This window comes from Canis aureus, chromosome 3, assembly GCF_053574225.1.
Source record: "Canis aureus isolate CA01 chromosome 3, VMU_Caureus_v.1.0, whole genome shotgun sequence".
In the NCBI taxonomy this organism is placed as follows: domain Eukaryota; kingdom Metazoa; phylum Chordata; class Mammalia; order Carnivora; family Canidae; genus Canis; species Canis aureus.
In genome coordinates this window covers 42305375-42321297 of record NC_135613.1, presented here as the reverse complement: position 1 = coordinate 42321297, position 15923 = coordinate 42305375, and the positions used below count along the sequence as shown (strand labels likewise).

At 38.1% G+C, this 15923-nt stretch overlaps 2 protein-coding genes across 20 annotated transcripts in view; one reads left to right on the top strand and one right to left on the bottom strand.

Moving 5' to 3' along the window:
* ITGB3BP (integrin subunit beta 3 binding protein) overlaps nt 1-5225 on the top strand; it is a 69420-nt gene extending 64195 nt beyond the window's left edge. For 12 of the 15 annotated variants that reach the window (XM_077892100.1, XM_077892099.1, XM_077892104.1 and 9 more), the window contains one exon: nt 4274-5225. In XM_077892100.1, the coding sequence (XP_077748226.1) occupies nt 4274-4413 (140 nt within the window). In that variant the 3' untranslated portion in view covers nt 4414-5225. The remainder of the gene's footprint in view (nt 1-4273) is intronic. The other 3 variants (XM_077892105.1, XM_077892117.1, XM_077892113.1) reach the window with 1 other exon arrangement.
* A 1926-nt stretch (nt 5226-7151) lies between these two features.
* Nucleotides 7152-15923, bottom strand: part of ALG6 (ALG6 alpha-1,3-glucosyltransferase) — a 63219-nt gene continuing 54447 nt past the window's right edge. For all 5 annotated transcript variants that reach the window (XM_077892093.1, XM_077892095.1, XM_077892097.1 and 2 more), the window contains 3 exons: nt 13206-13274; nt 12878-13076; nt 7152-8358 (listed from right to left, as the gene is read on the bottom strand). In XM_077892093.1, the coding sequence (XP_077748219.1) occupies nt 8161-8358; nt 12878-13076; nt 13206-13274 (466 nt within the window). In that variant the 3' untranslated portion in view covers nt 7152-8160. The remainder of the gene's footprint in view (nt 8359-12877; nt 13077-13205; nt 13275-15923) is intronic.

The window sequence follows — 15923 nt, the reverse complement described above, 5'->3', positions numbered from 1 at the left end:
ACTGAGAATAGCTTTGTGTTCCTGGATCCTAATAAAGATTAGAACATTAGGGGTGGTCTTCTGAGTCTTTAATATGAATAGTATTTAACAAAAAACTGTCAAGAATGAAGGTTGTCCTGCCACTCAACTTCCCATTTAGTGGGAAGCGTTGGAGAGAAATAACAATGAAATGAAACTGGACTTTACCTTTGAGGCATTTTCCTGGGTTCTTTTGATTTTTTTTCTTACTTTGGCACTTTCTTCATAATCTTACCCTACCCATTCCTTGACTTTAGTTCTCACCTTAATGCAGCTTATGGCTTCCGAATCGATGTTGACCATCTTTCTGAGGTATAAACTCACAACTCAGCTGCCATATGTTTTGCCCCAAGTGTGCTGATTTCATCATTCCCCCCCAAAAAAAATTCTTTCTCATTTGCCTTTTTAGGGATTACATGTATCCAGTGATAAGACTCAAAACCTCAAAATTCTGTCCTTCTTTGTGCCCTCATATGCAACTGCTGCCAGGCCAGATCACTTCTAAAAATGTTTACCTCTTCTTTCCATGCCCCCTGTACTAGGTTATTCCTTCCTGACCTCTCATCCAGATTATCCTCCCCATTGTAATCTGCCTCTCTGCCCCCTTGGTCTCTTTCCCCTATAGCCTGTCCTGCTACTTGAAAAATTATGCCTAAGAAGATACCAATCTGCCATATTCACAGTAAAATCCAAATTTCTATTACATTCAACACTCTCCCTAATGTGACCACAGCTTACCTTGTCCTGGTGCCTCAGTCACTCCAGATGATGTGCCATTCTTCAGACACATTCCTCAGAGAGAACATTTCTCATTCCTTTATCTTTGTTCTTGTCTCTCCTCTGCTTGACATGTTTTCTTATCAAAACTTTACCCATCTTTCAAAACCTACTTATAACTCACCTTACAGTAGGCTTTCTCAGATCCCTCTTTTCCATGTTGTCTCATTGTTCCTTTTTTATGCATTTGTCATAGCTGCCCAACTGGTATGACTAAGCGAGGGTATTAAATTCTGATTTTGTCCCGTGCCTTAGAAACTTCTGACTGGCACAGTACTCCTGATGCCATTGTGGCCAACTCCCCTGTCTGCACATCAAGTCCTGCCCCCTCTCACACTTATGTGATTACTCCGCCTGATATTTATTGTTCAGTGGGGGAAATAACCCATACAAATTCACTCCCAGAGCCTTTAACAAGCAAAGCCTTTATAAAATAATGTTACAATAAGAGAGACAGCTACCTATGGGTCACAGACTTAGACAGTAGCAGTACAAAGACCAGCAAAGGGGTGGGGGAGCATGATTTGGGCTAATATTAACAGAGGACACTGCAGGAGATATTGGGATAATTTATCTAGAAACAACTGGATAAATCACTTGGTAAACAAAAGTAGAGGCTTAGTATAAACAGAGCACTTGGGCAGCCCCGATCGCCCAGTGGTTTGGCGCCGCCTTCAGCCTGGGGTATGATCCCGTAGACCCAGGATTGAGTCCCACGTCGGGCTCCCTACGTGGATCCTGCTTCTCCCTCTGACTGTGTCTCTGCCTCTCTCTCTCTCTCTCTCTCTTTCTCTTTCTGTGTCTGTCATGAATAAATAAAATCTTAAAAAAAAAAAATAGAGCACTTGCATAATGCCAACCTTCTAAAACCTAGTTGATTAATCAAGCTAAAGATACAAGATTTATATTATATACACAAAACAATAATATAAGCCAAGCTATGATAAGCAATACAAGTTCAGACCCACTTCTTTCCAGGATTCTGGCCAACAGCAAGCACAAAAAGGGATTATGAGTCCATTGAGAATCAAAGTATCAACTTTATTAGTGGAGGAATTGATAACCTCAACATGGCAGGCCCTCTGATAGAAGATTAGGGTAACTAATGTGGAGTGTGCCTAAGACAGAAGTGGAACCTCCTCTCCCATACTGAGTCTAAATCTTGAACGCTGTGAATCCCAATCTTGAACCTGAGGAGAAAGCTGTATCTTTGAAGTAGACCCCATGTCCATGTGCCTCTACAATGCAAAGACCACAGACATACCTATGCTTGATTGCAGATGAGATCAATAGAATGGGCTGGTATCCTTACAGGATGAAATTAGGAAGCACAAAGACCCACTGGACTTGAGAGGAGACAGTGAAAGGGAAACTGAATAGTGGGAAAGAGGTATAAGAGTGACATACGGGGATCCTTGAGTGGCTCAGCAGTTTAACCCCTGCCTTCAGCCCAGGGGGTGATCCTGGAGTCCCAGGATCGAGTCCCACATCGGGTTCCCTCCAGGGAGTCTGCTTCTCCCTCTGCCCCGCCATCCCACCCCCCACCCCCCCGCCGCCGTGTGTCTCTCATGAATAAATAAATAAAATCTTTAGAAAAAAAAAAGTGACATGTATTATTACTAGTGAAATGTGTTGATGTTCTGGACTTTGGCCAATCAAGTTTGTCACTCTTCCATAGGGTATAGAGAGCAGAAGAGCTGACAGTTCCTTCCTCTTCAGACTAAGGATTATAAACCTTCCTTTCTAAGAACCAAGTGAAGAATAAGCAATAGTATACGAATACACAACAAACATCGATCACCTCAGGATGGAGTGATTAGGTCATTATTTAAGAGTTCATGATTTTAAAATCAATTCTAGTTATTCCACTCTACATTATCTCTGACAGAGGACCGTCTGGACCCTAGTAGTGGAAACTCTGTACTTTACTAGGAAGCCTGAATTTGAGAAATGGGTCATTTTGATGGGCTGCATAAACATACCAGATAGAATAACATGAACAAAAAAGGCAGAATAGTAGAATGACTGAACAATAGTAGGTTGGACCACGTCATTGATAGCTATGATCACCAGGCTTAATAGGTTCAGACTTTATTCATAGGCAAAAGTAGACCAGTGAAGATTATTAGGGAAGTAACAATCCAAAAATATGTCTTAGAAAGAATATAATTGCTATATGAAGGATAATTCCTGTCAAAATACTGCTCATGAACTGCATCACTATATCTAAATTGCTTTTCATTTGTGTTCTGAGATATTCATCTCCAGAACCAGTAGGGCAGTGTAGAGATAATATTAATGCTACTGTAGTCTTGTGTTGTGACATATTATCACATTGAACACAGTTATTTGTTTTTGCTGGATCCTGAATTTGGCCTCAGAATCTTTCTCAACACTTCTAGCAGCCCTGATCAACTTGTAAAACTCCTTTGCATGGTCTGGCATTATAACAGAGAACAGGATTTGGATTCCATATCTAGCACCAGTTCTGCTACCTACTTAGCTCTGTGGCCTTAATAAGGCACTTGGCTCCCCTAAACCTTAACTATAAAATGGGACTGATCCTTACCTTGTGGGATTCTACAAGATAAGCTTAACTAGCACCTCCCCCACAGTAACTATTTAATGATAGTCTTACTTTTCTGTATAGTATTGTCATTAGTTCTGATAACTCTGGATCGGTGACCTCTAGGGATATCAAGTGAACACTAGAGTGCTTAAAATCTCCTCTAGGAATTCAGACCAGGCTCAACTTGGCAAGAGATGGTGGTCAAGTTGGCAACCTACCTCCTGGGACAAAGAATATATGTGGATGGTCAAGTTGGCAACCTACCTCCTGGGACAAAGAATATATGTGGATTCTCATGAATAGGGAAATATAGGAGCCTACCATCATTACTTCTTAATAGCTGCAAACATAAGCATGGAAGGGGTATTTCAGGAGTGAAAGGTCCAGATGCCCTATGGGAAACATGCTATCACTTGCCAACGGCTGCTTGGGGGGGAGGTTTCCTCACCCAGAGGTCCTGAGCCAAACTGCAAGAACGTCTGCCACCACTGGGAGGCCCCCGAGGGACATGCTCTGAATAGGAATGCCAGTAAATACGGTCTCTTTTTTTGGGGGGCAGCTGTTGGAGGAAACACCTGCTGAAAGGCCCTTAAGGCTTATAGACCAAAGGCATGTAGATTTTGGTGTTTTCAGCAAGTGGGTCATGTAGGAGTTTCAGAGATCTCTCAGAAGTATCCCAAGACCGATCTTCAAAGTGGAGAGTGCGATGTCTGAGTAACCCTATTGACAGTTATTTATGAAGATGAATCTTGTTAGAAGACCCAAAAATGAACAAATGAGAGTGCCAGTATCTCCTCTAGGTGCCAGATCACATGGTAATGGGTGCTTGAACCATGGAAGTAATGCATGAGAGGCATGTTAATTTGGAAACTAGTTCTTGATCTAATAACCATCCTATTTATCCTGCAGGCATTAGAAGAAATGTGCCCACTCTGAACACCAACTTCGTCTGCATCTGCCTGACCGTATTTAAAGGAACAGAAACGTCTGTAATTAATCTGCCCAGTAAATACCAGATCAGAGCACTAGGCAGGTGTGTGTCTAGATAAAATTTCTTGCAGCTAATTTAAACTTTCTACACACACCAGTGGATAATCTCAATGTAAATAATACATTTCTCCTGGACCCTTTAATGTGAGCCAACATGCAGGAGAGGATATTAACTTCTGTTCTCTGTCACATACACGTCTGTGTACTTTTAGCTTTTATAGATAGATTTGAAGCATTTATGAAAAGAGCACCTTTGGTAAAAGTGTAGGTTTTAAGACTCAGATTAAATTTAATGAGTAGAAGTAGGTACCACTTTCCCATTGAAAGCCCCAGATGCATATTAGATTCTTTTTAAACTTTTTAAATTTTTCTATGAGTTTATTATGTAGCCACTATCTCAGGGATGAGTTTTTCTACTTTACCTATTTCTATGCTAGTATAGAAAAACTATTTTCAAAGTTTTAAAATTGTCACACCTTCTTTTATAAAATAGTGGAATGCATTTTTCAGTACAAATATATTTTTAAGTAGGAAGTTATTCTTAAACTGAATTATACAGACTCTACTGAATTTAAAGAGATCTTTCTTATGGGTCAGTATGTGATCCCCTCAAAATTACTTTGGAGCATTTTCTATTTTTCTATGGTGTTCTTTTGTATCATCGTCGCACTGTCACAAAATTAAAGGGAAGAGGGAATCACAGGATGTGTTATAACTTGGGTAACATGGTTTTTTAAAACCTCTATTTTTCTTTGATTATCTCTACAAGGGAAAAAGTGCCATTCCCTTGGTACTTGCCCTAAGTCTTGATAAAATTTGTATATTATGGTATCATGTAAATAAAAATACTATATGAAAATCTAAAACAAAATTTAAGTTTGAAAATAACTGATTTTCCAGTTAGAGAAATTTCAGATTTACCTCTTAAAATGAAAATGAGTTTTTAAAAACTATTAAATGACATAGATACTAAATAGTAACCCAATTAACTATTAAATCGAATTCCCTTCACTAATGATTTTATTGGTACTACATAAGATTTTAAAGATAATCTAACAAAAAAATAAAATAAAATAAATAAAATAAAATAAAATAAAGATAATCTAACAAATATTAAGAACACTTTGTGATACACAGTCCTTATAATAGGACATTACCTAAAATATACCAAAATGATAATTCCTTTGTGTTCTAGCATTCCTTTGTGTGAAAACTAACCTTAGGATGTAAGCCAAAGCATATAAACTTGTATTAGTCAGGAAAGGGTTAAGAAGTAGATTGGTTGCATATGTAATGCAACTTACGTATGTATGTGCTTAATACTATTAAGTCAGTTACTATATGTTTGACCTCTTGATACACTAAGCTTTTGCCTTTCAGAACAGCTGGGTCTGCTAAGAATCATTTCCCAGTTCTCTTCATTGTAGATCAGATGACTCTCGCTTTATCACCCTTGGAGGCCACATGAAGGACAAAGCAGAAAGATCCACACACAAAACTAATGTTTATATGGGGGAAGGGGGGTGCCGCATGGAGAAAGGGGGGATACACGTGGCCCTGATCTTCCAATGAACAAAACAGAGAGAGACCAATTGAGACTTGAAACCCCTGTGTTACTCTAACCATTAGTTACATCCTATCCGTCTTTTACTCTTTCTATTGAACAGAGAGGCTCCTTTGGCTGTCTTGACTTTTGTAAATGTTTCACTCACTTAGTTGTGGTTTATCATTTGGACAGAATGCTACATCTGGGATTTTTCTCCCCTCCTTAAGGCCTCAAGGGAAAATGGCTTCATATTTGATACATGAACATACACCCTGTTCTCTTCATTTTAAGAAGCAAACCTAAGTTTATTGGTATCAGAAAACTACATTTCTCAGAAACGACCCTTCCCACTAAAATAAACTTGAAAATCACTTAGAAGGGTTCATTTTTTGGCAGGTATATTCATGAAGTGAGAAATCTTTAACATTTTTGCATTATCTAAATATCTTTATATTAAAATATCCCAATAACCCTGACTGTCTGAGAGAAGTACTTGGGATTGCCAATATCTGTGATCTTAATTCATCAGACATTTTTGGTATTTTGGAACCTAATCCCTCAAAGTGGACTCTTCTTAAATTGGTTTCTAATAGATACAAGATATTTGACTTAAAATTGCTACAGATCTCCATAAAAACTGCAGTGTTACTCAATATGATTAAATTATCTGGGGAAAATGTGTATTTCCCTATATATAGGATTTACCTATGAGATACTTTGAATATGGGTGCATTCTATTTTATTTATTAATATTTACGTAATACTTTGATTTTCAAACAATGTTTCTCTGCTCCAGCTTTTCAGAAGTTAGAACTTCCTCATCACTGATTTAAATCAATATCCTGTGTTAAACCCATATATGCTATTACGAAAAATATAAAATAAAAAAAATAGGACTATACCAGCCAGCCAAGATGCTGACATTTGGGCACAGTGATTACAGATGGTGACCATGAACAGCAATGTTCCTGCTGATTCGGCAGTGATTCAAGGCTGCTTTTCTGTGCTGACCTGCCCTTTGAGTCTTTATGCACATTTGCTTTGAGAAAGAATACTTCCTGGTTTTTGCTTCGTCTAAACCTACTTCCTTTATCAGACTTAGAAGCACATACTTTCTTGCAGCCTGTGGCTTTCCACGTCTAGAAACAAATTTTTTTTACATATATGTGTTCATTGTTTTAAAACAGATCACCGCTTAGTCAATACACCTTGATGTCTTATGAAAGAAATATATTCATTAAAAACATAGGCTGATGTGAAAATAATTGTTTTATTCTTATCACAGAGACTAAAAGAACACGTTTTCCCCCCACCCTCCCGAGAGAACAGTCTTTACATAAGAAGCTATAACATGAATATGATACATTATTTTTACCAATTGAGTATGATAGTAAAGATGAGCTTCTCCTAATATAGAATGATACATTATTAACGGCCAAGTTAACATGAAACGTGATATGAAGCAATGCTTATGGAAGTGGTAATCTTGAACCACTCAAAAAAGATCAAAAGGATGATATCTTGTATAAAACTATTTAACTCAAAATGATCCTAGAAGTTTAGAACTAGTGATCATGAATAATTTTTTTAAAAAATTACTCCAACTGCTTAAGTTCAGTAAAATTCACTCTTTAATTGCATTCAAGTAAATCAGCATTTTTGGAAACAAAGAAGAACATGGTCTAATCTCTACTTTGTTATAAAAGAAATCAAATTTGAACATGTATAAGACATGTTCAAACTCCAAGCAGTTTAAATTGCCTTCTCACAATAATTGAAAAGATCATGACAAATTTAATCCCTGAGATATAATTTCTAATGAGTGAAAAATACACATTATTTGCATCCTAAAATGTAAGGAAAACTAAATTTAAATACCAAAATTAGTAATTTCCTTTAAAAAGAAGGACTTAATTCACCCAGTAAATTCATTGGATTTGCAAAAAAAAAATTTTTAAGACAACAAATCATAGAGTACATTTCCTAAATATAAACACTGGGATTAAGGGTAAGCATTTAGATAACTGAATAATAATAAAACTACAATATGTTGTGGCCACTCCATAGTTAGAAAATAAAAGCCTCCACTGGGCTTGGGTCCCCATATACATTAACTTTGTACAGACAACAATGACTTTTTATTAATTTTTTCCCTATAGTTTTGTGATTATCAAAATGATAATTTCATTTATATGTAGCCAAAAAAGTTCAAAACAACTTTAAGCACTGTTAATACTTTCACATCTGTTTGGAGATAGAACTAGTTGATTTTCTTCTGGTTTCTTCCATTTTTGAAATCCCACATGATTATAATGTTAAAGTATACCAAGAAGAACAGGAAGTTCAAGCAGGATACAAAACAAATTAATACAGAAAATAAGTCCGGTAATTTCTGAGGAGGTTCCAGTGTGACAGTTATCAGTGTCAGAAGTACCATAGTGATGACTGAGATAAGAAACTACAAGAGAAAAAACATGTATGAGTACATTAAAGATAAATGCCAAACCAACTGAGCTACCCAGGCACCCTACCATATTGGGACAGTTTAGCTCTCGACTGAGCTTTAAGACAAGGATCAGCCACATCTTACCCATTTTACCCCCTGGCAAAGCACATTGGTACACAGACGCTGCTCAAGTAAATGTAGAAAGCAAGCAGTGAGAAACCATAGTGACTTTCATGAAGGAGGTGGCACATAAATGGAACCCTAAAAGATGTCTTAATGGCTATATTATAACAGGATTTAAAGACCTGAAGAGAGTGATGCAGTGCTCATTCCGGATGGAAGCCTAGGAAAGACAGTAACCAAAAAGGCTCACAAATAGGTATAAACAGGCGGCAAATATCCTCCAAAGGGAGAATCCCTGAATCAACCTTACTGAAAAGTGAAAACTTCTGAAGTGAAATCATCAAATATAAAGTTTCAAACTTAAGGGCCACCTAGGTGGCTGAGTCATTTAAGCATCTGACTCTTGGTTTTGGCTTAGGTCATGATCTCAGGGTCATGCCTTGCTTCAGGCTCTACACTCAGCACAGAGTCTGCTTGAGATTCTTTCCCCCTTTTTTTCCCTCCCCCTCTGCTCCTCCCCCCACTCTCTCTCACTTAAATAAATAAAACTTTTTTTTTTTTTAAGTTTCAAACTTAAAAAATATGGGACTGGTTGAAATGTCATGACACTATGTTCCTGAATGTTAAAGAGGCATGCTAAAATTCCTCCTGCTTTAAACAAACTCCAGCTATTACCCCATTTGTCTGCTTCCATTTACAGCAAAGTTTCCCAAAGTAGTTGCTTATAACTTAACTGCATCCACTTCTCTTCCTATTCATTAGCGAATCCACACCAATTAGACTTTGACCTTTTCAGTTGTTTCAATGAAACTGCCCTGGCCGAAGATCAATAGTGACCTCTACTGTATTAAATCTAATGGTTATTTCTTGAATTATTTGATTTCTCAACAGCATCTGAAATAGCACATCACTCCCATCTCCTTGAAACATTTCTTTCACTTGACTTCCATAACACCATATTCTTCTGGTTTCTTCCCACCTCAATAGTTAATCCTTCTCAGACAACTTTCCTGGTTCCTCCTCATGTCCCCCACCTCTATGCATTGTAGTATCCCAAGGCTCAGTAGTTAGTCATCTTCTGTACTCACACCTTTGGTGAGCTCATTTGGTGACATATATTACCTATATGCCAAAGACTGAAATTACTGTCTCCAGCTTAGGCCTCTTTCCCCCTAAACTCCAGACTCATTCAAATGGATATGTAATAAGCATCTAAAACTATGAATAACAGCTATCCTTAATAAGATTAACAGCTGGGCAGCCCTGGTGGCCCAGCGGCTTAGTGCCGCCTTTAGCCCAGGGTGTGATCCTGGAGATCGGGGATTGAGTCCCACGTCGGGCTTCCTGCATGGAGCCTGCTTCTCCCTCTGCCTGTGTCTCTGCCTCTCTCAGTCTCTCTGTGTCTGTCATGAATAAATAAATAAAATTAAAAAAAAAAATAAGATTAACAGCTGATTTCTTGTCAAAAATACTGAGGCCACAAGGCAGTGGGATGGATGATATTCAAATTGCTGAAAAAGACAAGAATTCTTTTTCAAGCAAAAATACCCTTCAAAAATGAAGGAAAATTAACAGAAGAATAGAAATAAGTTTAACATAAGAAGTGCAAGACCTGTACACTGAAAAATATAGAACACTGTTGAAGAAAAAGAATATTTAAATAAATGGAAATATGTCTATGTTATTAGATTTGGAAAACTAAGTCTTGTTAAAACAGCAATATTTCACAAATAGATATACAGATTCAAAGCAATCTTTATCAAAGTCTTAGCTGGACTTTTACAGAAATTGACAAGGTGATCCTTGTCAAGGAAACACAATCCTTGGAAATCCACAATGTCCTTGGAAATGCAAGGAACATAGAATAGCTAAAACAGTCATGAGAAAGAACAAAGTTGGAGGACTCCCGTTCTGAGTTTCAAGGCTAACTACAAAGCTACGGTGATCAAAACAGTGTAGCACTGTCAAAATGATTGACACATAGATCAGTGGAATAGAACCGAGAGTCCAGAAACCAATCCTTAACACTTAAGATAAGCTGGTTTTCTTTTTTTTTTTAATATTTATTTATTTATTATTTATGATAGAGAGGCAGAGACACAGGAGGAGGGAGAAGCCGGCTCCATGCCAGGAGCCCGACGTGGGACTCGATCCCAGGGCTCCAGGATCGCGCCCTGGGCCAAAGGCGGGCGCTAAACCACTGAGCCACCCAGGGATCCCCATAAGCTAGTTTTCAACAAAGGTACCAACACAATTCATTGGTGCTGGAACAATTGAATAAAGCTGGACTCCTACCTTACACCATATACAAAATTAACTCAAAAGGAATTGACCTAAAGATAAAACTCTTGAAAGAAAAAGGGTAAATCTTCATGACCTTTACACAGTGGCTTCCTATATATGACATCAAAAGCATAAGAGCACCTAGCTGGCTCAGTCAGTAGAACATGCAACTTTTGAACTCGGAGTCATGAGTTCAAATCCCACATTAAGCATTGAGGTTACTTTATTCACTTATGTTTTTAAAGATTTTATTTATTTATTCATGAGAGACACAGAGAGGCAGAGACATAGGCAGAGAGAGAAACAGGCTTCCAGCAGGGAGCCCGATGTGGGACTCAATCCTAAGACCCCAGGATCACGCCCTGAGCCAAAGGCAGACATTCAACCATTGAGCCACCCAGGTATCCCATTGAGGTTACTTTAAAGGAAAAAAAAAGAAAGAAAGAAAAGCACAAACAACAAAAGAAATAGGTATATTGGACTTCTTAAAAAAAAAAAAAAAAAAAAAACTTTCATGCTGCGAACACCACCATTAAGAAAGTGAGGGAAATCTACAGAATAAGAAATATTTCCAAGTCACGTTTCTAGTAAGGGACTTGTATCAAGAATGTATGAAGAACTCAGAAATGGAAAGACAACCTAATTAAAAATGGGCAAAGGATGTGAATAGGCATTTCTCCATAGACAATATACAAATAGCCAATGAACACATAAAAATTTGCCCAAATCATTGGTAACTAGGAAAATACAAATCAAAACCTCAGTGAGATACAATTTCACTCCCACTAGGATGGCTATAATAAAGACAATAACAAAAATGTCAAGAATGTAGATGGGCACCTGGGTGGCTAACTGGCAAGGTATCTGCCTTTGGCTCAGGTCATGATCCCAGAGTCCTGGGATCAAGTCCCATATCAGGCTCCCTGCTCCACGGGGAGCCTGCTTCTTCTCCTTCTCCCTCTCCATCTGCCTCTGCCTCTGCTTTTGTCTATCTATCCCTCATGAGTAAATAAATAAAATCTTAAAAAAAAAATGTAAAGAAACTGGAATCCTCATATGTTGCTGGTGGGAATGTAGAATCATATAGCACTGTGGCAAGCAGTTGTGCAGTTTTGCAAAATGTTAAAGAGAATTACCACTTCTGAGGATATATTCAAGGGAAATGAAAAAAAAAGTGCTGATAAATTTGTAAACATATCTCCACAGCAGCATTATTCACAGCAGCCAAAACGTGGGATCGACCTAATACCCATCAACTGATGAACAGATAAACAAAATGTGGTATATCCATTAAAATAGAATATAGTATGGCAATAAAAAAGAGTGAAGTATTGATGCATGTTACAACACAGATGAACCTCAAAAACATGCTGAGTGAAAGTAGTCAGTCACAAAAGACTACTTTGTATTTTAAAGTAGGCTCCACATCCAGCATGGAGGACAACATGGGGCTCAAACCCACAACACTGAGATCAAGATCTGAGCCCAGATCAAGAGTCAGATGCTCAACTGACTGAGCCACTCAAGCACCCCGACTATATTTTCTATGATTCCATGTTACAGTCTGAATTATGTCCCCACAAAATTCAAGTGTTGTAGCCCCAACCCCCAATGTGACTGCATTTGGAGACAAAAACTTTAGGAAGGTTAAATTGACGTCATAAGGGTGGGGCCCTAGTTTGATAGGATTAGTATCCTTATAAGAAGAGAAAGAGGGCAGCCCAGGTGGCTCAGCGGTTTAGCACTGCCTTCAGCGCAGGGCCTGATCCTGATCCTGGAGACCCGGGACTGAGTCCCACGTCAGGCTCCCTGCAGGCTTCTCCCTCTGCCTGTCTCTCTGCCTCTCTCTCTCTCTCCGTGTCTCTCATGAGTAAATAAATAAAACCTTAAAAAATTTTTAAATTTAAATTTAAAAAAAACTGAACAACTTCTGGCCCCTAGGTGGCTCAGTTGATTAAGCATCCAACTCTTTGTTTTCGGCTCAGGTCATGATCTTAAGGTTATGAGATCAAGCCCCATATTGGGCTTCTCATCAGGGCATCCAACCTGCTTAAGATTCTCTCCCCCTCTGCCTCTCCTCCCACGCAACTCGCCTCTAAAAACAAAACAAAACTGAACAACTTACCAAATATTGTATAATTCTGGGAAGAAATGTAAAACATGGAAGATATTTCCTAAGAGAAATGGAAAAGGATTTCAAGTGCAGTTCTTCTTCAGAAGTCTTTTCAAATATTGAAAAGGAAATTACACAAGCTATAAAAAATGCCATTGTTGTCACAACTGAGGGGATTAGGAGTTCATCCTTCAGAAGGAGAGGTAGCATACTGTAAGGGAAAACAGAAAAAACATCAAAAGAGACTTGCTAATTCAAACCATAATCACTGTATAAAAATTTTTAAATAAGCCTATGAGAATTATACTGAAAATATTATATGAATATTGGTTTGACTCACCTAAATGTTGACACAAGTAAAAACCAAGTAGACATAAAAGGAATTTCACTCAAAACTAAGCAGACTGGTCTAAAATGATAAAGAAAGAGTATTTTAATCTTAGAGAACAGAATTTCAATTGAAATTACATATGAAAAATATAAACGCATTTTATCTGTCTAATGTTTAGGGTAGCTAAACAAGCAAAGAAAAAACAGCCAGTAAGGTCTCCATATGGATCACTGATTAATTTTTTAAATTCAATCCAAACTAAGTCTAAACATAAACAAGGTATGAACTCCTCCTAATAACTGAAAAACTGCTTCTTCCAATATTCCATTAATGTATTTTTTTTTCTGTCATACAAACAGCTTACAGAACAGATCAGATAAACAAATTCAGATATTCAGAGAAAGAGCTTTTTCATGTTTCACCCTACTTGGGAAATAAATTAATTCCCAGGATAGTGGTTTCAAACTTCTTTTATGATCCTTCATGTTACATATTACTAATCTAAGTTAAAAACTAAAGTTATAACAGAGAGGATCGTCCTCTGCCACTGAAGTGAAAACAACAGAGACAAAGAAGACTTATAAGAGGAAATAAGTTGATAATGGTATAAGAGGAAAAAACAAGTAGGAAGCAGCTACGTGAAAAGAGCAATAATACAGGAAGAGGAAGCATAATGCCAATAAATGGAATGACTGGCTTTATGACTGAGTATAGGGTCATGGGTCCCAACTCTGTGACCTCCTTACTAGCACCCCTAATCTCATTCCATTCTGGATTCTACTGTGGCAATGCTCGGGAAAAGGGGGACCTGAATCCTAGTCCCATCTGTGCCTCTTACTTTATGGTCTTGAACAAATGATTAACCATTTTTCTCAGGTGTAAATGGAAATCGTAATAATAATACCTTATATTGTTACATAATTGAAAGCACTCTTTTGCAAGTATTATCTAATTTAATAAGTAACTTTTTAAACCTTTTAAAATAAGGAGACCCAAAATAGTAACAACAACAATAATAGAAACAAGTATTCAACAACTGCCCATCATTACTAAAGGTTTGAACATTCTCCTTTCTTAGGATGACTTTTCCCCATGTCAGCTAGCATATGAAATGTAAAACCTGGGATTACAAACTGAATGAAAACTACTGCAGTAAAAGAAAATACTAGAGGACTTTCAATTTCACTACTTGATTCATTTTAAATCAGAATTTATGTTAAACACAAGCACATAGTAGGTGCTCAATAAACATTATTTTCTCTTTCTAGGTCTTTTTTTTTTTTTTAAGATTTTATTTATTTATTCATGAGAGACACACAGAGAGGCAGAGACACAGGCAGAGGGAGAAACAGGCTCCATGCAGGGAGCCTGATTCAGGACTCAATCCAGGGATTCCAGGATCACGCCCTGGGCTGAAGGCAGACACTCAACCACTGAGCCACCCAGGCGTCTCTCTTTCTGGGTCTTAACTCTTTCTCATTTATTCTTTCAATATTAATTTACTGAATACGAGCATTTATTGAAAACTTATGTACAACTGCTCTGAAAGAAATACAAAGAGGAATATAACTCAGCCCTTGACCTCAATTCAAGGTACTTAATATTTATACTCAAGCAGCAAAATTCCCTGCATCCTCAACCTCTAACTCTTTCCCTTCACCATCCTGTTGAAAATGAATCCTGGATCCCTTCCCCTAAGGAAAATGCTACCCCTCAGCCCTCTCAACAGGTTTTGTTTCCACAGCCTTGAAAACAGCTTGACGTAGCAGGAGATAACCTCTTTGTGCTTTATCACCTCTTCCACACCAGTTCTCCCTCTCTCCACCCTAACAATCTCCAGGTTTTAATCTCATGTCCTCCAGCTTCATCCCTCTCAATCCTCTCTTTGTTATCATCTACCATCCCCAAGAGTCACTTTCAACTCCGTACTCACTGTCACTTTCTACAACCCTACTCATCTTTATTCCTGGCAATTTTTACATGTAGATGATCTTCCAACACCCTGACTTCTCATTTACTAGAACTCCTGTCTTCTAGTGATCTCACTTTCATTCCTACATCTTTGGGTTATACTTGGGATTGCAACCCCTCCATAATCACAATTTAGCAACTGCATCCTGACCTCTATCTCCTACCTTTTCAGCACTCCGGAACTCCAGAAATCTTTTGATCCCATCAAGACCATCTATCCATTATTCCTACTACCTTTTTCACTTTGCCTCACTCCTTTGGTGTCTTTTCCCCTTCTCAGCCAGCTTAAATTCTAAGGTCAACCATTAAAATCACTCCCATGCATTCACTCCCAAACCCTGAGCAAGCCTGTTACCCTCACTAGACAAAACCGCAAACCTGGAAAGACCTCTCCACCTGTACTTATTCCAACCATACTGAGCAACTGCTCTTGAAGAAAACATTTACCCACACTGTTTCACTTTGAAGATGTATTTATTTATTTTGAGAGAGAGAATGGGGAGGAAGGGCACAGGGAGAGGGAGAAAGTCTCAAGCAGATTCCCTGTTGAGTGCAGAGGAGCTCAACAACCAGCTCATTTCAACCCTGAGATCAAAACCTGAGCCAAAACAGAGTCAGGCACTTACTTAACCAATTGAGCCACCTAGGCACCCCTGCTTTCACTTTAAATACATGATGATGATATTCAGGGGTCTAACAACTACTGTATATTCTCTTAATCTGTTCACATTGTAACTCCTTAGAATAATCCACACC